Genomic DNA, 23,258 nt, shown 5'->3' on the forward strand with positions numbered 1-23,258 from the left:
TGAAATAAGCTCTGTGCCTTAAAAAATAAAATTCCAGTTACGAACACACATTTTATTTATTGTTAAGATTGTACTAGGACTGAAACACAGGATCTCATCCTTACTGGTCATGTGCTCTACCTTTTGAGTCACATCTCAAACCCTTTTGCTCTTGTAGAATTTTTCCCAGGGCTGGTTTCAAGACCATGATCCTCTAATTTATTAAGTCAGCTGACTTAATTGAGAAGATATCTCGGGTTTGTGGCAGGTAGCATGGAATTTTGATCCTTCCATTCCCTGCCGACCAAATAGTTGGGACTATAGGCAGAGTACCAAGGTACAAGCCATTGTATCTATTTGCTTATTAAATCTGGCATACTAAATTGTACCATTTGTATATTAAAATTATTCAAATTGACATACTCAAACTGCATGAAAAAAGTCTGATTTTTTTTTTCTGTTTATGTGGTACTGAAGAATCGAACCTCAAACCTAAGACTTCATGCATTCTAGGCAAGCACTCTACCACTAAGCCATATTTCCAGTCCCAAAGCCTGATTCTTGATAATGAATTATTCTAATAATAAATAATTCTGAAGGAAAGGGTTATGACTGGGAGCTTAAGAAAAATTTGCTTGCTTGGTTTTTTTGTTTTTGGTGCCAGTACTTAGGCTTGAACTCAGAACTTCATGTTCGAACTCAGCTTGCTTGCTTTTATTATTTAAGGCAGCCAGGAATTTTGCTGATTAACTGGGATATGGAGTCTTTCAGATGGTTCTTCAAATTGTGATCCTCCAGGTCTCAACCTCCTGAGTAGCTAGAACTACAGGCATTAAGCCACTGGTGCCTTGGTAAATTCCACCATCTTAAAAAAAATTAAAGTCACTGTCACAGAATTTTATTTAGGAAAAACAGCTTAAAGCAATAACCCAGGAAGATTATTTATAGGTAAGATATGCATGTGTGCTTCTACCCTTTGGTTTTTGAACTCAGGACCTCATGCTTGCTACACAAACATTCTTTGACCTTGGAGCTACGTTCCAAGTGCTTTTAGTTGGTTTTTCAGGTAGGGTCTCAAGTTTTTGTGTAAGCCAACCTCAGACGATGACCCTACTTCTACCTCCCAAGGAGATAGCACACCTGATACACATTGCTTTGTAAAAGATAACATACTTGGACTGGGAGTTTGGCCTAGTGGTAGAGTGCTTGTCTAGCATACACGAAGACCCAGGTTCGATTCCTCCATATCACATACATAGAAAAAGCTGGAAGTGGTGCTGTGGCTCAAGTGGTATAAAGCTCTTGCCTTGAGGAAAGCCCAGTGCTCAGACCCTGAGGTCAAGTCCTAGAACTGGCCAAACTATATATATTTTATATAATATATGTATATATTTTAAAAAAAGATAACATACTTGCCTATACATACAAGGATCTAGGTTGATTCCTAGTGCTCCATCCACACAAATAAATACATAAATAAATAAATGGAAAAAGAAAAAAAGGAGACTTAAAAACACTGTAATTCAACTTTTTAATTTCATTTTTAAAGACTGGCAACCTCAAGTTCAAATGTAACAGGGCTGGGAATGTGGCTTAGTGGTAGTGTACCTGCCTAACATCTATGAAGCTGTGGGTTCAAGTCCTCAGTACTATATAAGCAGAAAAATGCTGGAAGTGGTGTTATGGCTCAAATGGTAGAGCCCTAGGCCTTGAGCCTAAGAAGCTCAGGAAAAGTTATTCAAAACTTTCAAGCTAGAAGGGGATCAGTTCTTCCTTTGGTTTTACGAACTGGTAAATTAGGGCTAAACATATTTCAGTGGTTTGTTAAGTCAGTAATGACAGAAATGAGAATTGACTGAAGGCTCCTCAAGTTATTACAGCCTGTGTAGCAACCTCATGTTACTTAACTTCAAACTACTATGGCTATGAAAACTTATCTAGAGAAAAAAGATACATAAAAGGGGACCGGGGGGAAACGAGATTGAAATTAACATGATTAATTAAAACCTTTATCCATTAAACTTCTGGCACTCTTAATTAGTAACACTGAAAATTATACTGGTGATATTAAAAGGTCTGTTTGATAAAAAAAAAAAAACAAAATACTATGCAGCCAGGTATAAAGGGTATTTACAACAATAATTCAGGGCGTCGCTGAGTTTAAAGATCTAGTTTTAAATTATTAAATTATTAATACCTAGTATTAAACTACTTAAATAATGCCTTAAGTTTTTTTTAATTTACAAATTTACATTTTCTTCCCATAAAGGTTATGTAATTGATGAGACTTTTTTTTTTTTTTTTTTTTTTTTGCCAGTCTTGGGCTTGAGCTCAGGGCCTGAGCACTGTCCTTGGACTTTTTCAAGGCTAGAGCTCTACCACTTGAGCCTCAGCTCCACTTCCGGCTTTTTTGTATGTATGTGGTACCAAGGAATCGAACCCGGGTCTCTGTGCATGCTAGGCAAGCACTTTAACCACTAAGCCAAACTCCTGGCCCATGAGAGACGTTTTATAAGAAATTGGATCTTAGCCAGGCATTGATGGCTCACAAATATAATCCTAGCTACTCAAAAGGCTTGAAGTTAAAGATTATGGCTCAAAGCCATCCAAGCCAGGAAAGTCCATGAAACCCTTATCACCAATTAACCACCAGAATACTGAAGTAGAGCTATGGCTCAAGTGACAGAGCACTAGAAATGCTCAGGGACACCAGGCATTGGTGGCTCACGCCTGTAATCCTACCTACTCGGGAGACTGAGATCTAAGGATCGCAGTTCAAAGCCAGCCTGGGCACAAAAGGCTTTCAGACTTTTATCTCCAACCACCAGAAAACCTTAAGTGGTGCTGTGGCTCAGGTGACAGAGCATTAGCCTTGAGCTGAAGAGCTCAGGGACAGTGCTCAGGCCCGAAGTTCGAGCCCCACAACTGACAAAAAGTTCAAGGATAGTGCCCAGGACATGTGCCCAAGCCCTGTGATGGACAGACAAAAACAAAAAAGGGAGAAAAGGAGAGGAGGAGGGAGGAAGGGAGGGAAGGAAGAAGGGAGAGAAGAAAGGAGGGAAGGAAGGTGGGAGAGAGGGAGAGAAGGAGAAATGACATTAGAATCTAGGAATTTAAGTTTTGGTTATTTTATTCACCATGGAACTAATGGTGATGATTTTTCAAGATCTTATCAAGTAAAAAAAAGTTATCATTTTAACTTTAAATTGAGAACATTTTGCTATCCCTTTTAAACCATCAAATGGGGTGAAAAAATGGAAATACTGAAAGACAGAGAGATAAGCCCAGAACAAGCATATACAGTAATGTCTATGTTTTAACTGTGGGTCTAATAAAGAAAAGACTGCACAAAATAAACCAACCCACTATCCAGAAATATCAACGAAATTAGCAAGTAGAAGTTAAAACTAGTCTTTAATTCCCTTAATAATTTCACTGTTCAGTAAAACTAAGCTTTACAAATAATTCTTAAACTATCTAAAAGAATTATCAATAAGCAATAATCATGCAACTAATGAACCCTAAGTTAAATTATATGGAAGTTCATTTGTCTATGAAGTCCACATCTCATGGTGGGTAGCTACTGAAATCTAGAACCTACTAAAGATACTGCTATACAAAATTCCCAGTATTCCTATTAATCATACAATCTTCCATATACTTCAAACAAAATTTATCCTTTAGCTTGACTAAAAAAAAAAAATCTTCAGGCCAGGCACTGGTGGCTCACATCTGTAATCCTAGCTACTCAGGAGGCTGAGATCTGAGGATTGCAGTTCAAAGCCAGCCCAGGCACTGAAGTCCATGAGACTCTTACCTCCAATTAGTCAATAGAAAATGGGAAGTGGGGCTGTGGCTCAAAGGGTAGCCTTGAGCTGAAGAACTCAGGGACAACGTCCAGGCCCTGGGGTAGGATGGTAGCCTTGAGCTGAAGAGCTCAGGGACAGCAGCGCCCAGGCCCAGAGCTGAAGCCCCATAACCAGGGGGGAAAAATGGTAGAGTGATATCCTTGAGCTGAAGAGCTCAGGGAAAGTACCCAGGCCCAGAGTACAAGCCCCACAGCCAACCACACTCCCCTCTCCTCCCCCACCAAAAAACCTCTTCAATAAGGTAATTCCAAATATCCTTGAACAATTTAATGGTACTTAGAAAACTAAGGTATAAAGTTGCTTTTTTGCCTGGAGCATTTCATTTTACTTTATTTGTAGTCCTAGGGTTTAAACTCAGGGTTTCACACTTGTTAGGCAGAAATTCTACTATCTGAGCCATGCTGAACCGCCCCCCTCTTTTTTTTGCTTTAGTTATTTTTTACAATGTCCCATGATTTTTTTCCCCAGGCTGGTCTAGACTGTAAACATCCTACCTACGCCTCCCAAAAAGCCAAGATTATGGGTGTGTACCACACTACCCAGTATGTTTCAGTTTAAAAGTCCATGTTTATTATGTTTTATGATTAACCTCATCCAAGATTGAAAACTAGAAATTTTATGCTAAAATTATTACATGAGCATTCAAAAATTATTAGGAATAAAGCACATTACAATACTAGCTATAATCTGAAATGTAAATTATCTGCTGATCTTATCTGCTGATCTAATAAAATATTAATCAATCTGCTTATTCTTCAAAAGTTTCAAGCCATAAATGCCTATTATTTTTGCAAGGGTTAAATAATCCAAGTGCTAAAAGGTTTTCTTGAGATAAATATGGAAAAAGGATAACTTGGATTCATAAGCAAAATGTAAAAATCCTATGTAACTTCATAGAACATACAAATTCTTGCTGTTAACAAGTAACAGTAAAATACTTTCATGTTAAATAATTGTTCCATATCTGGTGATAAATGAAAAAAGTCAATAGGAATACTGGTAACTGTCAGAAGTGATTCCTTCATAAACCCTATTTTCACAACAGCAACCCTTTATCTGGGAAATTAAAAGTTGCTGAACTCAACAATCCCTTCAGTTAAACAAACAGACCCCTCATAGAGCTGTCCAACGCTGCCCAAACTATCCATCCTTTAGTCGAATCAGTCAGTTCATGAATTGTAGGATTTATCTTCAAGTCCAGTGCTGACTCAGAGGGTAGAGCTTGTTCCCTAGAGAAAACAACCAACAAAAATCAGAACAGCTACTGCTCATAAGCTCTTTCAACACCCAAGTGGATAGGACAAAGTTACTGGGTCCAAAAAAAGAAAAAGAAAAAAATAGGCCAACTTCCTTTCAACTACAGTAGGCAGAAAACTGAAGGCACTTGAAAGCTTTCACTCACTCATTTACAGCAAGAATGTTAAATAGCCAACAAAGTATACAAGGGAAGCTATCACTCAAAACTTTAGCATTCCTGACTGAGGAAGAAATATGCAGGGAATATAAAGGGCTTCTGTTTTAGGTTTATTAATAAATTTTGTGTGTGTGTGTGAGAGAGAGGGAGAGAGGGTGAAGGAGAGGGAGAGAGACAGACAGACACAGACAGAGATATTCCACCTATCAGCAGTTGACTTGTCTAAGAAAATGCTGCATTCATTCATTCTGTGCAGGGTTCTTTGCTTGGTTGAAACATTCTGAGTAAGAATCTAAAGAGTAACATTATTTTTCAGGTTCTGAAATAGTGACTTGCTGTCGCAAGTATGTTAAAAAAAATCATTATATGTGGCCTTTGAGTTTCTAGATACAATACAAAAGGGACCCTTTGTATTCCATGGGTTCATGTCTACTACAGTACATTTTATTGATAAGGAAGGTTAAAGAAAAAAACCTAAGAACTGAACTGCTCAAACTATTGTGCAAATGATATGTTGTTCTTACACTCAAAGGTTTTCATATAACTTATTACTCAAGATTATGTCCATTTATGAAGATGACTAATACAACTCTTCATGTTTAAAAAATTATTAGTTAAATGAACCAAGTATAAAGATATTTAGCCTACTCAAAAAATGTATTTTTAAATTATAATGTGAAAAATTCTTGATACTCAGCCAATGATCTCAGTGCTACAAAGCTCAAATGGTGAATGGCAACATCATAGTGATTATACATTATCTTGAAAATTATGCTCATTAAAATAAAATATTATGCTCATCTGTTACTTCATTTACCAAGCCTGTCTCAACTAGAATTACAGGGGAAATAAGGCCAATGTTTTGGGATTCTCCAAGGGCTTTATTTGAATTTCTTTTTGGGTACTTTGTTATTTATTAGATCAGCAAAACACAAGTACAGGTTCAAATTACTATGCACTTATTTTTTAACATACCAACACCAACATAATTCATTTGTGTTGAGTTCCGATATTTTCCCACAGCTCTTAAACTAAAGCACCCATACAGTCACTTGTATACTTACAAAGAGGTTTTGTAGTGACTGCTAATCTTTATTTAAATTTTAAATGAATAAGGGATTACATAAAATTGGATGGAACTGAGTGTAACCCATACCCATGAAAATCATGACTTTCGTGTTGTAAGTACAGAAGAACTGATGAGTATTTACACTATCAATTTCCAAGCTATTTTATCCAACAATATCAAATAGCCTTCTTATACTCACTGAACAAGTATCTCAGTTAATGCAATAAACCTAACACTGCAAATACCAATTTTAATAATTTTAGATTTGGGGGTTAAATACAGACCTCACCAACGTTCTAAAGCTTTATAAAAAGAATGCTTGAAAACCACCATCCTGAGTTCTAATTAAGTTTTGACATTACTGGATCACAGGTTCCCTAACAGCATAAATGGCAGGGAAATTAAGGCTTCCAGTTTCCAGGTACTGTTATATTAAAAAAAATGCTCCTACCCATCTTTCTGGTCTTCCCCCTAAAAATCTCTCTTCAAATTCTGAAACTCCCAAAATAAAAGTGTCAAATTCTGGAAAGGTACTGAAAAAATTGTTGAGGATTTTAAGAAAAGGGTATCAGATTATGTTTAATATAGGAAAAATTTGCCTATATGCCATTTTCCATATTTCAGTACAACTTAATCTTTTCAATTGTCTAGCTATTCTAATTTGTTTACAACTACTATGTATTATTATCAACATTTTACAGTGCAGTATTTAACCAACATGTGTTCAATAAACAACAACAAAATACCTATTTGCAAATAGCCCTGTCCTACCATAGCTCCTTCAAAGGAAAGTAAGATTTTCCTGTTCTACCAAGAAGAATCCTGCGTTAAGCCTGTATTTCAGTGCCAGACCCAATTCACTTCTCACCTGACTCAATTATTTTTTCCTTAAGTTCACTGACTGAGAATGAACACTCTGCTATGTTATACTTTGGAAAAAAAACAACAAAAACTTCATGTATTCTAAAGTGTTAAGAAAAAAAAATAAGGACATTTTATCTAGCCTTTAAAATACACCAAATATTTTGTTTTCCATGAATCTTTTCTCTTTGTATATCTTCATTTAAATCAGAGAAAATTAACTTTTCTTTAAATTTTTCTGGAGTTACTCCCCTTCTAGAAGGGGAGATAAGTATAACAATCTTTTTTTTCCTATTCATTGTATAATATAGATGAAACTCATTGCTCCAAATGTAAGGTTTCTGACTTATTAGATCTTAAATGGGAACAGGGGAGCATGTATTTTCAAGGCAACATAGGCAATCAATCTGTACTACATATGAAAGCTTTTTCAAACCAATGACTGAGATGAGTCAATGACTAAGCAAGATTCTAAGAACTTCAGAAATAGCTAACACATAAACTTTCCCCAAGCACTTAAAAATTTTCAATTTTCACATTTACTATAGGTTCTCATGTTTGATAACAATAGGTAAGATGATAAAAAATACCTTCAGAGACATACTACTTTAACAGCGGAAATATATATAAAACATTCAGACCAAAGAAGTCTAAAAATACATTGTGAGATTCTCAAAACACTAAAGCATAAGAACAGAAGGCATTAATAACGAGGACAGAGCCCAGGGCCTGAGTTCAAGGCCTGGGGATGGCAAAAGAGAGGGGGAAAAAAAAAAACGAAAAATTTTCCAAGAAAAATGGCACTTCAAATAGGCCATAGTGATACATGTTTATAAACTTCAGCATGGGCAAAGAAGGAAAGAGAAAGGCTGGGAGTGTGGCTTAGTGGTAGAGTGCTTGTCTAACATGCATGAAGCCATGGGGCCAATTCCTCAGTATAACAAAAAAAAGCCAGAAGTGACGTTGTGGCTCAAGTGGTAGAATGCTATTCTTGAGCACAAGAAACTCAGGGACAGTGCCCAGGTCCTGAGTTTAAGCCTCAGAACTGGCTAAAATGATGATGAGGATGAGGATGAGGAGGAGGAGGAGGAGGAGGAGGAGGAGGAGATCCACACAGAGCAAGCTCAAAACCCTGGGGATGGGGAGATTCTGACTATGTACAAAAGCATATTCTTAAAGACCAGGATAGGTACTTTACAACAGAGTCAGTTATGATGCAAGATAGACTTGAAAGAACAATAATCATTTATTCAGAAAAGGAAGCTGGTAACACACAATAGGACCTTCCTTACCCCCAGTGGATGCTATTAACTTAAAATATGACCAAAACCTATAAGCTAATGTTTACCTCTTCACTATGGCCCCACTCTTTGCAGTTTTATGTAAGTTATGTAAAAGAACAATTCTTTCCCATCCTACAAAATATTTTTTCATTTTCTAGCTTCTTTTTGAGCACTGCTAAAATTGTGTGCTTTAGATACAATATATTAGTCTACATAAAGAGTTTCTTGGGCACACAGTGGCTCTGATAACCAAAGACAACATCTATGTGAACTACCAGGTAGTTTCTGTATAAATCCTCCATACACAAACCTGTACTTTCAGGGATTGTTTCAATAATTCATACAGTGTAGAAATGGTGGTGAAGAGGAGTCTCATTTTGCTTGGTCAATGCAAAAAGCTTTCACCTCACCACCCAAAAGTGGTAGACAACTTAAAAATTTATAAATTCTGTAATTTTCAGTTTCGTATTTTCAGACTGAGGCTGGCAACATGTAACTGAAACTGCAAAAAAATAAAGCCTTCAATGTGCTTGAATGTGTAAGAACTACAGGAAAGTTTCAGTTACTGTAATTTGAATAATATTTACTAGACAGTATGTACACATTTTCTAAGACAAAGAATAAATTCCAATGGTGTAACAAGGATGGACCCCTCATTCCATAGAAATAAAAAATGAAACCTCAAATTTGCCGTTTTTAAAAGGAAGTAAGATGATTTAAAGATAATTTAAAGATTTAAAGGAAATATACTTTAGTCCAAGGACTTCTTTTTAAAAGTGACATATTAGTTGAGACCTAAAAGCTAGATCCTGTGATGCTATGGGGGTAGGGAGAAGAAACCATGCGAAGAACAAGTCAAAACAGGTATGAGCTGGGTTGTTGGTGGCTTACACCCATAATCCTAGCTACTCAAGAGTGTGAGATCTGAGGATAGCAGATCAAACCCAGTCCAGGCAGGAAAAGTCCATTACATTCCTATTTCCAATTCACCCCCCCAAAAAAACCCAGAAATGGCTATATAACTTAAAATGGCAGATTATTAGACATAAGCACAAAAGCTCAAGGACAGAGTTCAGCCCCTTAATTCAACCTCAGGAAGAGATTACTGATTTACTCGATATAGAGGGAAGGGAAAAAAGCCAAGTAAGCCTTAAACATTTTCTCAAGCATTTCTCAAGAGAGATGATCACTTCCCTTAACTTCCTAAAAGTTCAGAGAACAGAAACTCAAAATAGGCATCAGTGGCTCTCTCTAGTAATTCGAGCTATATAGGAGACTGAGATCTGAGGATCAAGGTTCAAAGTCAACCCAGGAAAAATCTGTGAGACTCTCATCTCCAATTAACTACCAAAAAGCCAGAAGTAGAGCTCAAGTGGTAGAGCTCACAGCCTTAAATGAAAAAGCTCAGGGATAGCACCCAGGCCCTAAGTTAAAGCCACCAAAACTGTTATTTAAAAAAACAAAACAAGGGCCAGGTTTAGAGTAGTTGTAGAGTGTATGCCTTGCATACATGGAAGACCGGGTTTAGATTCCTCAGTACCACATACATAGAAAAAAGCCAGGAGTGGTACTGTGGCTCACATGATAGAACTCTAACCTTGAGGAAGCCTAAGGACAGTGCTCAGGCTCTGATTTCAAGCCCCAGAAGAGGAAGAAAAGAAGAAGGAGGAGGAGGAGGAGGAGGAGGAGGAGGAGGAGGAGGAGGAGGGGGGAAGAGGAGGAGGGAGGAGGAGGGAGGAGGAGGGAGGAGGAGGGAGGAGGAGGGAGGAGAAGAAAAAGAAGAAAAAAAAAAACACCCTGAGGGACGAATAAGAAGTTAAAGCATGTTCTACTACAGCAAATTAAAAATTTTCATACTCTAACCAGTTAAAGAGAGAAGCAAGTTTAGGGAACTGGTTTATTCAACTTAGGATCTTTAATACCTCTAAGTTTTTATAACATATGGAAATTATACAGTAACAAACAGTAACTCTTAAAACATGAACAAAATGTCAGTATTTTTTCTTAATTGCAAATATACAGACCAAGAATTATCTCAAGTGGGTAGGGAAGCTCTACTCACTCCCTTGCTGTTGAAGGACAAGTGATTCTCCACTGCCCCAACTCCAAATCACTGGTTCTAAACCAGGAATGGGCTTCAGAATTAACAGAATTTCTTTCCTTCTTTATGTTAGACTTGGGGCTTGAACTCAGAGCCTGAGCACTGTCTCTTAACTTTTAGCTCAAGGTCGGCCCTATACTTGAACCAAAGCTTCACTTCTGGCTTTGTGTTGATTGTCATTCTTGTTGGGGCTGGCTTCCAAACATGGCTCTCTGAACTCAGCCTCTTAAGAAACTAGGATTATAGGTGTAAGCCAATAGAGCCTGTTGGGAAGGGCTTTCTTAAACAGATCAGTACCTGAACTGAAGGCAAAGTAAAGAAATGGGATAGGTAAATTGGGAGAATCCTAGGAGATACACTTTTTTTTTTTTTTTTTGCCAGTCCTGGGCTTGAGCTCAGGGCCTAAGTACTTTCCTTGGGTTTTCTCAAGGCTAGCACTTACTATTTGAACCACAGCACCACTTCTGGCTTTTTACTATGTGTGTGGTACTAAGGAATCGAACCCCAGTCTTCATTCATGCTAGGCAAGCACTCTACCACTAGGCCAAACTCCCTGCCCAGATACACTTTTTTTGCAAACAGTATCTTGCTATGTATCTTAGGCTGTCCTTTAACAATTATGCCTCCAACCTCTAAATTTGTGAGATTACAAGTGCGCATCACACTTGGTAGTACTATTTGAAAAATGATGAAATCGTCTTTGGTACATTTTCAGACTAACATTGAGCCAAGTTAACTTTTATGAATTTTTAACAATTTACCCTTTCTAGAATTAATGGATTAAGCCAGGAAATAAAGTCATTAGGAATACTTTCTGGTGAATGTAAACCTAATAGACCAGTACAAGGTACTATTTTAAACTATTAAAGCAGCCAAGGATTATTACTTCTCCCCCTCCCTCAGTCCTGGGACTTGAACTCAGGCCTGAGCAATATCCTTGGGCTTTCTCAAGGCTAGAGCTCTACCACTTGAGCCACAGCACCACTTCTGGCTTTTATGTATGTGATACCAAGGAATCAGACTCTGGCCTTTGTGCATGCTAGGCAAGCACTCTATCACTAGGCCAAACTCCTGGCCCCAAAAGGATTGAAAGCTTTTAATCTCAACTAAATTTAACCATCTCAAATGTTTCAACACTTAAAATAATTACGTATGTGCTGCTCTTTGCAAAGTCATTTTATTTAATCAACTTTTTATTATACTAAATTATTTTTTATAAAAAAATTTTATTTGGGTCTATATTTTTATAGAAATAAAGAATGGATTTCAGAAACATTTTCAACCTAGTGTAGCTTAATTTTATTAAAACTGAGGGGCCAGGAGTGTAGCTTAGTGGTAGAGTGCCTGCCTTGCATGCATGAAGCCCTGGGTTCAATTCCTTGGTATCTTATACACAGAAAAGGCTGGAAGTGGTGCTGTGGCTCAAGTGGAAGTGATACCCTTGAAAAAGCTCAAGGACGGTGGCCAGGCCCTAGTTCAAGCCCCTGTACTGGCCAAAACAAAACAAAAAAAGGATCATAAAATCTGAAATAGCTCTAAATCTTCTCCAAGGAATAGATAAAATGTTCAAAACACAAATTAATCTGCAACATAAAAGAAAATTCAACATAATAGCGAGGCACCAGCAGCATGTACTTCTTTTAAGAAGTGACTTATTAGGGCCAGGAATTTGGCTTAGTGGTAGAGTGCTTGCCCAACATGCACGAAGTCCTGGGTTCAATTCCTTGGTACCACACAAACAACAAAAAACTGTAAGTGGTGTTGGGAGAGGGGGAGGGGGGAGGGGAGAGGGGGGAGGGGGGAGGGGAGAGGGGGGAGGGGGGAGGGGAGGGGAGGAGAGGGGGAGAGGAGAGGAGGGAGGGGGAGAGGGGAGGGGGGAGGGGAGGGGGAGAGGGGAGGGGGGAGGGGAGGGGGAGAGGGGAGGGGGGAGGGGAGGGGGGAGGGGGGAGGGGAGAGGGGAGGGGGAGGGGAGAGGGGAGGGGGAGGGGGAGGGGAGAGGGGAGGGGGAGGGGAGAGGGGAGGGGGGAGGGGAGAGGGGAGGGGAGAGGGGAGAGGGGAGGGGGGAGGGGAGAGGGGAGGGGGGAGGGGAGAGGGGAGGGGAGGGGGAAGGGGAGAGGAGGGAGAGAGGAAAGGGGGGAGAGAGGGGGAGGGAGAGGAGGGAGAGAGGGGGAGAGAGAGGGAGAGAGAGGGAGAGAGAGAGACGGGGGAGAGAGAGAGACGGGGGGGGGGAGAGAGGGAGAGAGAGGGAGAGAGAGAGACGGGGGAGAGAGAGAGACGGGGGGGGAGAGAGACGGGGGGAGAAAGACGGGGGGAGAGAGAGACGGGGGGAGAGAGAGACGGGGGAGAGAGAGACGGGGGGAGAGAGAGACGGGGGGAGAGAGAGACGGGGGGAGAGAGAAATACAGAACTCTATCATGTAACCGTATTCAAATGTAACAGTATTCAAATTAACATTTTATAGTTAGTAATATTGGATAAATCACATGAGGTACTTAATACAAGTATACCTATGATTCTTCAAATTATATCAAGAGTGCCCTTCCGAATTACTTAATTTAAAATTCTAATCTTATAGCTTAACAATATTATGCTGGGTATCAACACAGTCAAGGAAAAAAAGTGTAAAAACATACTATCCTATCCTAGTCTATAGGTTTCAGAATGGGTTTAATCTAAAAACTCATTGATAGAATAGTAAGAAATATTTACATTGATCAACTATTATCAGGAAAGACACAATTTCCCCAATGATCTTATGGTTTTTTTTTTTGTATTAGCAAATTATGACTTGAAAACGACATGATAAAAGAGGGCATTAAAAACCTCAAAGCAAGCACGGTGGCTCACTCCTGTAATCCTAGCTATGCAGGAGGCTGAGATCTGAGGACCAAGGTTCAAAGCCAGGCCGATACAAAAGGACCTGAGACTCATCTCCAATTAACCTCTAGAAAATGGGAAGTGGGGCTTGGCTCAATGGCAGAGTAGTAGCCTTGAGCTAAAGAGCTCAGGAACAGCGTCCTGAACAGGTGGAGTTCAAGCCCCATGACCCACAGGGGGAAAAAAAAAAAAAACTTAAGAGGCTTGGGCTGGGAGTTTGTCCTAGTGGTAGAGTGCTTGCCTAACATGCACAAAGATCATGGTTCAATTCCTCAGTACCACATATATAGAAAAAGCCAGAAAGTGCTCAGGCCCTGAGTTCAAGGCCTGACACTGGCATAAAACAACAACAACAACAACAACAACAAAACACTGAGGGAAGCAGAAAAGAAAGGATGAAAGGAAAGAGGAAGGAAAAGATATAAATGAATTTGGAAAAAGATATTTTCTGATCTCAGTCAACTGATCTTTTTTTAACTATTCTGATTCTTATTATATCTAACACTGTAAAGGAATATCTAACATTGTACAAACAAATGATATTCACATGTATGAAAATTAAAATTCTCAGGGAAGTATGCTTTTCATTGATTTTTCTTTCTACAGTTTCAACAGAGCTTTTTCTATATGCATATTGATCACAGATGGAAATAATTTTTTAAAAAGCAATTATTAAAAGTAATACTTTTTGTAAGATGTGGTAACTATTTTCTGTTAATAAAGCACCCAAAATTTAGGCTCATGGCAGACTAAAGTTTGGATACCAATATTGCATTCTTTTCTGATGCTTCCTTATTATCAGGATTATAGGTACTTTTCGGGAAATTCCCAAATTCTGTAGGTGAGTAGAAAAAAAAAACCTCCAATCTTATTTTTACAGCCTTTATCAGACAATCAAAATAAAATTAAGGAATAAGGCAAGAAAAGATGCCACAATGCGAATTTTCATCATTCTTTTGACAAGTAAAACTAGGGTCCTTTTCACATATGAGCTGACACAAAAGAATTTGATGAAATATTTAATGACATTTCACTCATAAGATGATGAATTACTTAAAAGTAAAACTTTCTCATTTCATTGTGATATGTAAAATATGGCAAGTTTTAATACATTCCCATAAAGCTTTCTTTATGGGAAAGATTTATATAATCAGAGTTCACTTAGGTCTCTGGGTCAAAAATACATGAACTACCCAGATATTACAAACAGTATAAGCAATAATGATAAAAACAAAAAAACCCTAAAGCCTCCTCTCAAAATTTGCTTATTAACATTGACCAAACTCAAACCCTGCCTACTCACTTAAATACATTTACCTGACTTTTATCCCATTTTTCAATAATATTTTGTAGAAAAGTCAGGCACTAGTGACTTAAGAGCTGTAATCCTAGTTGCTAAGGAGGCTGAGATCTGAGGATCACAGTTCAAATCTACCCGTGATCAAGAAAAGTATTAAGAAAAACCTGCAAATATAGGGATGGCTCAAGTGGATTATGACCTTAAACAAAAGGTAAGGGATAGCGGTGGGCCCCTAAATTTAAGCCCCAATATTGACATAATTTCCTTGAAATCATAGAATGGTACAATTACCTTCAGTTCTATGCCTCCACATAGTGATCTTTCCTTTGACTAACTTCAGTCTTATCTGGAATACTGCTCTTTATAAAGACAAGTTGTCATTAACACAACAAAGGCCATTAAATGTGAGAAACTCATTCTATTTTTTTTTAATTCAGAATTTTAACTGTAATTTTAGGGATGTTACCCACTGTTCTTTATCCATGGTAATTAACTTGTCAGTGTAATATCTGAGGAATAGAAAAAACGTTCTGTCCCCAAACTTGGACAAATAACATAATATGATAGTATCTTCTACAGTCTGTGAATGGTGGCAAACTTTTAAATCATAACACTTAAATTGTTTTTAAAATATTCTAAACAAAGCTGGGCGGCAGTGGCCTCTTATCTGTAATCCTACCTACTCAGGAGGCTGAGATCTGAGGATCCCAGTTCAAAGCCAGCCCAGGCACTAAAGTCTGTGAGACTCTTACCTCCAATTAACCACCAGAAAACCAAAAGTGGCCCTGTGGCTCAAGTAAAGTGACAGCCTTGAGCTGAAGAGCTCAGGGACAGCCCTTAGGTCCAGAGTTCAAGTCCCATGACCAGCAACAACAACAACAACAAAAATACATGTATGTTCTAAACAAAATTGTAAAAAAGAGGGTTAGCTACTAAGTTAACTTTTTCTAAGATCAAAAACTACCTTCTGGGGCTGAGAGTTTATAGAGTGCTTGCACACCATGCATTGAAGACCCAGGTTTGATTCCTTGGTGTTTCATACATAGAAAAAGACAAAAGTGGTGCTGTGGGTCAAATGGTAAAGCCTTGAGAAAACCTAAGGACAGTGCTCAGACCCTGAAGTTCAACCCTCAGGACTGGCAAAATAAACAAAAAAAACCCCAACTATCTTCTTCCTTTTCAAGCAATAGTAGATTTGTCAATGATTGTTTTCTTTCATTTGCAATAATAAAGCACATTAAGTTATAACTAGAGATTTCAGTACTCTGTTTATAAAGATTATATTCCAAACAATAAAAAGGAAAATAAAAACTGATCATGAAAAAATGTAAAGATTAAATTAATGACAATTAACTTTGGATTCCATTCCAATGAAGAAATGCCTATACCAAATTAGAAATTAAAGTTTGACTTCAAGAAAATGCTTTATAAGTCAGGCATAGTGACACAAGAAATAAAAGAGGACTGTGGCCAAAGTATATACAGCCTGGCCAAAATGCCTAAGACCCTTCTTGAAAACTAAACTAAAAATCAAAAAGGGCTGGAAACATACAGCTGGCCTAGTAAACATAAGTTAAAACCCATATACCGAAAAAGGAGAGGGAGAGGGAGGGAAAGAGAGAAGGGAGAAAGAGAAGAGGAAAAGAGGGAGAAAAGGAGGAAGGCGGATAGGGGGAAAGGAAACAGAAGAAAATAAATGCTTTCCTCATCTCCCTTGCATTAAAAGTAATTTAATAAAACTTATTTTTTTAAAGCTTTCCTTTTCAACTTTGACAGGCTTTTCTACTGTTACCCTCCTTCTGCACTTTGTAAGTACCTGAGTTATACAGCATGATCCCACACCTTGCTTGCAACAGTTTTAAAGCATATATATTTAAATGTAACACGGTTCAGCTTATATTGAATGCCCTTCTTTTCTCTGCATTCAATACAAAAATTGGAAAAAATAGAGATTGGCATGATTCCCACATAAGGATAATGGACAAATTTATGAAGCATCCCATGTATTTCTTTTACATCAGAGATGATTAGCAAGCATGGTATTATTGTTGATAAAGATCAATGTTTAGTATTTTTTTGTATTTGACTTCTTGTTTGAGTATTCTTGAATCATGTGTGGTCAAACACTGCTGCCTAAATAAAGTAAGACCTGTCAAAAATAAGGAAGGAAGGAAGGAAGGAAGGAAGGAAGGAAGGAAGGAAGGGAGGGAGGGAGGGAGGGAGGGAGGGAGGGAGGGAGGGAGGGAGGGAGGGAGGGAGGGAGGGAGGGAGGGTTGGTTTAAATAGCCTCAGAATTTAAACTACTCTTTTCCAGGTATTCTGAAAAACTTTATTAGATATAATATAGTTCATTTACGTTATTTTGTCCTATTAACGTTACCAAGGTAGAAGTCCCTGATGCCCAGTTTTACTGTATTGTGATCTTGATTGAGCTTCAATAACCCCTGCAACAATGAATTCAACATAACTTCAGTTATTCAGAAGAGCAATACAAATCAGAAATGAAGTAAAACTAACCTCAAAGGATAATCTAATGCCTATGTATCTAATTTACATGCAACAATCAAGTACTTAATTCAAAATATGTCTCTTATCTTAAAAGGAAGTATTTAAAATTTATTTGTGCTCTTAGTTCTCACCAGATTAAGTATAAGAAGAGGAAGGTTTCCAAAGGAAATAAAAGACATCAAAAACCTAAACAGAAGGGTTATTTTCAAAATAATGTCCCAGGACAAGTAGCAATAGCAGCAGCAGCAGCAGCAAACACATTGGGAAAGGAAATCCCTGACTACTCCAAACCTAGCAAAAATCAGCAACTCTGGTTATACAATCCAGCAAGTGTTGGGTTTTAAGCCTCCAAGTGAAGAGAATCTCAAATTTCAGAAGGTACTGTCCTCAAGAATATGCATAAGAAACAGCATAACAGCCAATAAGTGATTCAAATAAAAGGCTAAAATATATACTTTCCTGAGTAAGACTATTTAAGATGCTATTTTTAGGCACTTCAACAGATTTAGGGAAAAGATTAAAGTTACCTTTAAGAAGCCTAGGGGCCGGGAGTTTGGCCTAGTGGTTAAAGTGCTTGCCTAGCATGCACGAAGACCCGGGTTCAATTCCTCGGTACCACATACATAGAAAAAAGCCGGAAGTGGTGCTGAGGCTCAAGTGGTAGAGCTCTAGCCTTGAGAAAGTCCAAGGACAGTGCTCAGGCCCTGAGCTCAAGCCCAGGACTGGCAAAAAAAAAAAAAAAAAAAAAAAAAAAGAAGCTAAATTCTAAATATACTGGAACAGAAGGCCAATGAAAAGAATAAAGAATCAAAATAATTAGCTCACATTGAAAAAATACCTGATCACTGATGTAGTAGTGAAAATAACAAGAATCTATAGCAAAATGACAATTTAGTGCATACTTGCTAGTGTTTATATTTTGTTCAAACTGATGAAGTTTATGTCAGGGCTTATTTCATAAAGGGAATTTTAGGATTCAGGAAAATAACTGTGCCTAAGAACAAGTGGATTTTTGTCCAAAATATTGTTCCAGAAAATTATGTGGCTACACATTATTGCATTTTCCAGGGAATATTTCCATTTCTTCTCCTCATTTTTTACACTCTAATTTGAATATCATTCCAGGAAATGCTTAGTTTTTCAGGTTTGGTGAGTATTACAGGAAATGCTTAAGGACAGGGATTACAGAATATTGATTTGAGCAAAGTATTCAAGGATGTATGTGTACCTGTAGCTCTTCCTCAAAACAATGAGCCACTTTTTTTTCCCCCTCCAAGAAAAAAACTGGATAGTTTTTGTTTGTAAATCACTTCTTTTCTTTTTAATTTTTTTTCATTTTTTATTTTATTGTCAGGTTGACATACAGGGTGTTACAGTTACATTCATACGGTAGTGAGTACATTATTTCTTGAACACTGTTATACCTCCCATGTTTTTCTCTCTTTCCCTTCTCTATCCCCTCCCAAGTTGTAATTTTCATTTCAAATATATTGTCTTGTGAATACCACTGTTACATTGGTTAAAAATAGTAATAATTAGCTCACACCTGTAATTCTAGCTACTCATAAGGCTGAGATCTGAGGATCAAAATTCAAAGCTAGCCCAGGGACAAAAGGACCTGAGACTCTTACCTCCAATTAACCTCTAGAAAATGGGAAGTGGGGCTCTATGCCTCAAGGGACAGGGCAGTAGTCTTGAGCTGAAGGGCTGATGGACAGTGTCCAGGCCCAGGGTTCAAGCCCCATGACCCACCAAAAAAAATAATAATAATCCAATTATGTAACATTGAAACAAACTGCTCTGGTAGCAAACTGAAACATACCAATTGTATTCTGGTCCAATACAATGATTGCGGTACACAGTGTTCAGCATAAATTAACAAAGCAAAATAATTTTGCCTAAAACAAGCTAACAGTAAAATCTGGCAATCTTTCTCTGCAAAAATACTGGCTAAAAATAAAGTATTCTGATTAAAACTATAAGACTAAATAAGAAAAGAAAGAAAGAAAGAAAGAAAGACAGACAGACAGACAGACAGACAGACAGACAGACAGAAAGAAAAGGGATGGGAGTTGCCCTAGAGGTAGAGTTCTTGCCTAGCATGCATGAAGACCTGGGTTCGATTCCTCAGTATCACATATACAATAGAAAAAGCCAGAAATGGTGCTGTGACTCAAGTGGTAGAGCTCTAGTGTCGAGAAAGCCCAATGACACTGCTTAGGCCCTGAGATCAAGGCCCAGGACTGGCAAAAGAAAAAAATCTCAGAAAAAAAACTCCAGTATACTGGAAAAGACTCATTTCTATGGATGGCAACCATCAATATTCTGTTACTAGATATGCTTGGTGATATTTTAAAAGTAGATACAAGCTGAAGTAGGAGCCTGTGCCTGAATCCTAGCTTCTCAGAAAGCTGAGATCTGAGAATCGTGGGTGGAAGTCAGCTCAGGTAGAAGTCAGCTCAGGCAGAAAAGACCCCATGAGACCCTTATCCCCAATTAACCACTCAAAAATCTTTAAGTGGTACTGTGGCTCAAAGTAGTAGAGTGCTAGCCTTGAACAAAACAGCTTATACAAATATATGTGTGTAATACATACATATACATAGATACAGACACACACACATTATGTATATGTATTACATATAGCCTAACTACTTAAAAGCATTAAGTCCACAGTACACAGAGGAATTGGCAGGTGGCTTCCAAGTTTTCCACTCATGCTCATCTGAACCTCCTTCCTCACACCTGACTGGATGGAGTAACTAAGAAGTTACTTGGCCTAACAATGACAGACTGTGTATAGGAGAATCCTAACCAATCTGATCTTGTCTCACAGTCACAAAAGCAAAACATGACTTTTTGTCATGATTAATAACTATACTTGGGATCAATGTGTCTTAGATGGTTAAGCAATATTACTTCAAACTGGGAGACAAAATTTATGGCCCACAGTAACCAAGCAGCTGGTGCTAAAAACATAATACAATCCTGTTGATCTATACAACTTTATCAAAGAAACACTGCTCATCCCAATCACAGGACTGTTACCACTTACTATTTATACAAATACCACTCTTAAGTTTTTTGTTCAAGGCTAGCTTAGGGGAAAAGTTAGTGCATTTCCATCTGAACCAACAGTCTGGGTATGGTGGTACATGCCCGTCATCCCAGATATTTGAGCTGTTTTAAAGGAAAAACCAACAACCAACCAATGAACTATCCCAAAAAATCAAAAGCAAAAAAGAGCTGGGGATATGATTGGTTGCCGTGGAGTGGCTCCCTACCACACCCCCCACCCCCACCTCCCCCCCCCCCGCCACACACAGAATTAAGATCTTAATAGTCCACATCCAGGCCTTCACTAGCATTCATTGTAAGGATTTACAAGCGTATGTATGCTAGAGATTTGAATAGACTACATTTATAATCTTATCACAGCTCTTCCTACATGCTCTATTCTAATGTAACTGTACATCTAAAAGCCAAAGCTTAGAATGAAAAAATAGTTGAAGAATTATCTAACAGAAGACTAGTTGGGCACTGGTAGCTCACACCTGTAATCCTAGCTACTCAGGAGTATGAGATCTGAGAACTGTGGTCCAAAGTCAGCCTGAGGAAGAAATTCTATGAGACTCTTACTTCCAGCTAAAAAGCAAAAATATCTCAAGGAGAACTGGAGCTCATTGTGGCTCAAGAGGGAGAATGCTAACCTTAAGCACAAAAGCTCAGAGGACAGCACCCAGGGCCCAAGTTCAAGTCCCAGGATTGGCACCCTCCCCCAACTTTACCCCCCCCAAAAGTCAAGGACTGTTCCCAACTGTATAGGTTTAACACAGAATATGGTAAATTTGTTCACTAAATACCATCTCCCCATTGGATAGTTATAATGCACTAGGTGGCAGTGAGCCAAAAGATAGAGAAGTAGTTTCTAGACCTCCCAACCTATCCGATTTGGAGATAACAGAAAACAAAAGAAAGTGAGCCCACTATACTTCTAATTCTCCACATTCAGCAAAGATTCACAAATGTTTCCAAGTATTTATTAAACCTCATTTATTAATCCTGCCTTTCAATACTCTGATTCAACCCCAGGCTAATCTTGTATTACTAAAAATAGGACTCCTACCTATGAAGCAAAAAGTCAAACTCATAGAATTTTCTATCTACACAGAGTGTATCAAAAACTCCATATGCCATTCAATACCATTCTAAAATACAACTTAATAATTGTACTCTTTTTCCATTTTTGCTGTTTCTAAACTCTGTTCATTTGTCTTTGTTTACTGTTCTCAATCTCCTATAAGCCTGTATCACTAAACAGTGGAATTTTAGATTTAAAAGACTTTCAAATCACCTAATATTATCTTCTTACATAAATGAAGACTCTAAAAAAACAAAACAAAACAAAACACCCAAAAAACCCCAAGTACCATGTTCTAAGAGCCATCGAGTCATAATCCAATGAAAGCAGTCCAAGAGCCGCAGGAACTCTGCTGCAGTTGTAGATCACTGAGTCTGTACCTATAATTTGAAGGGAAACCCTACCCACTCCCATCCAGCCCCTACCCCTTAGTTTGGGATAAGATCATCAAGACAGTGCAATTCACACTGAGAAGTCCACAAGAGGAACTCTCAATTCTTGTAAGACACATTAACCAGGGATTTCCCAACCAGTAGTCTTTACCTACTGGTCACTCACTTAAGCCTTACCTGACAGGTTTCCAAGCCAGCTGCAGCAGCCACATCCCCCTCTGCGCCATAAACGTTTCGCCTCAGTTTCCTGAAATTCCCAACTGGGACGGGAATATAGCCAGCTGGCATTCCTACCCTGGTTACATTCCTACAGTTAGCTCTACCTTCAGCCACCTTCCCTGGGACATCACAATCTGGATCTGCACGTATGCATACACAGCAGCCCCTTCTAGGATAAGCTCAACTAATGGGGCAATGACAAGATACTCTTCACAAAAACTGGGGGCACCTCATCTTTATAGTTATTTTTACTAATTCCTCTTTTAATGAAGAAAACTACAGAACCTTGAAAGGTTTTGAATGACACTGCTGAATATACCTGAAAAACAAAGTAGTTACCAAAAACTGAAAACATGCAATTTCAAACACAAATGCTTTAAAACTGCTTATAAGAATGCTGTAGTATCTCACAACACACAATGACTCAGTTTTCATGCTATTAAGCTTTCTAAACAGGCACATTTTTTTCCTCATTTCACTATTATTTATCTACAAAAGCTCAAACATTTATAATTTCTAAAAGCTCTTTATACAGGTTTATTGAAGCATTAAACTCTACCACAGTTAGAAAATATCCATCAATTTATAAAGTTATTTCTCATGGAACTGGAGATCTGTTTTAAGTAGGAGAGCATCAAGAGGAGCAAAATAAATTACTTCCCAGGATAAAATGAAATTTTGAATAATAAAATGAGTAAGCACTTATTTAGCATCAATCATCTCTACATTTGTGATGAGGAGTAATGGCCTGTTCTCGTTTTCACAAGAAATTTGGATGTGTAATATACCTTAGAAACCTAGACTGACACCTAAGACAATCCTAAACTATAACTATTAGGAGCACAAATAATTCAGAGAAATCAGTTCAGCCTGAAACATTGGAGTATATTCATAACAGAATTGCACACCTAACTGATTTAAGGGTAAGCTTTGAAAAATAATTATAATAAGGGCCAGGAACGTGTCCTAGTGGTAGAATGCTGGCCTAGCATGATGAAGCCCTTGATTTGATTCCTCAGTGCAACATAAACAGAAAAAGCCAGAAAAGTGGTGTTGTGGCTCAAGTGCTAGAGTATTAGCCTTGAGCAAAAGAATCTCAGAGACAGTGCCCAGGCTCGAGTTTAAGCACCAGGATTGGAAGAGAGAGGGAGAGGAGGAAGGGAAGGATGAAAGGAGGTAGGATAGTTGAGAGAATTACAAGGAAAATGTGCAGTTATATGTTCTTCATGATAACGTTTAGAAACT

The 23,258-nt window shown here is 38.2% G+C and overlaps 1 protein-coding gene across 4 annotated transcripts in view; it reads right to left on the reverse strand.

The window, feature by feature from the left end:
- Pan3 (poly(A) specific ribonuclease subunit PAN3) overlaps positions 1–23,258 on the reverse strand; it is a 135,624-nt gene that overhangs the window by 48,172 nt on the left and 64,194 nt on the right. The window contains exons 4-5 of one of the 4 annotated variants that reach the window (XM_090342336.1): positions 17,134–17,197; positions 4,959–5,077 (exon numbers count right to left, since the gene is read on the reverse strand). The exons of the other annotated variants lie outside the window; for them this stretch is intronic. Coding sequence (XP_090198462.1) covers positions 4,959–5,077; positions 17,134–17,197 — 183 coding nt within the window. The remainder of the gene's footprint in view (positions 1–4,958; positions 5,078–17,133; positions 17,198–23,258) is intronic. 4 annotated transcript variants of the gene reach the window in all.

This window comes from Megascapheus bottae, chromosome 11 (genome assembly GCF_031878675.1).
Source record: "Megascapheus bottae isolate mThoBot1 chromosome 11, mThoBot2.hap1, whole genome shotgun sequence".
In the NCBI taxonomy this organism is placed as follows: domain Eukaryota; kingdom Metazoa; phylum Chordata; class Mammalia; order Rodentia; family Geomyidae; genus Megascapheus; species Megascapheus bottae.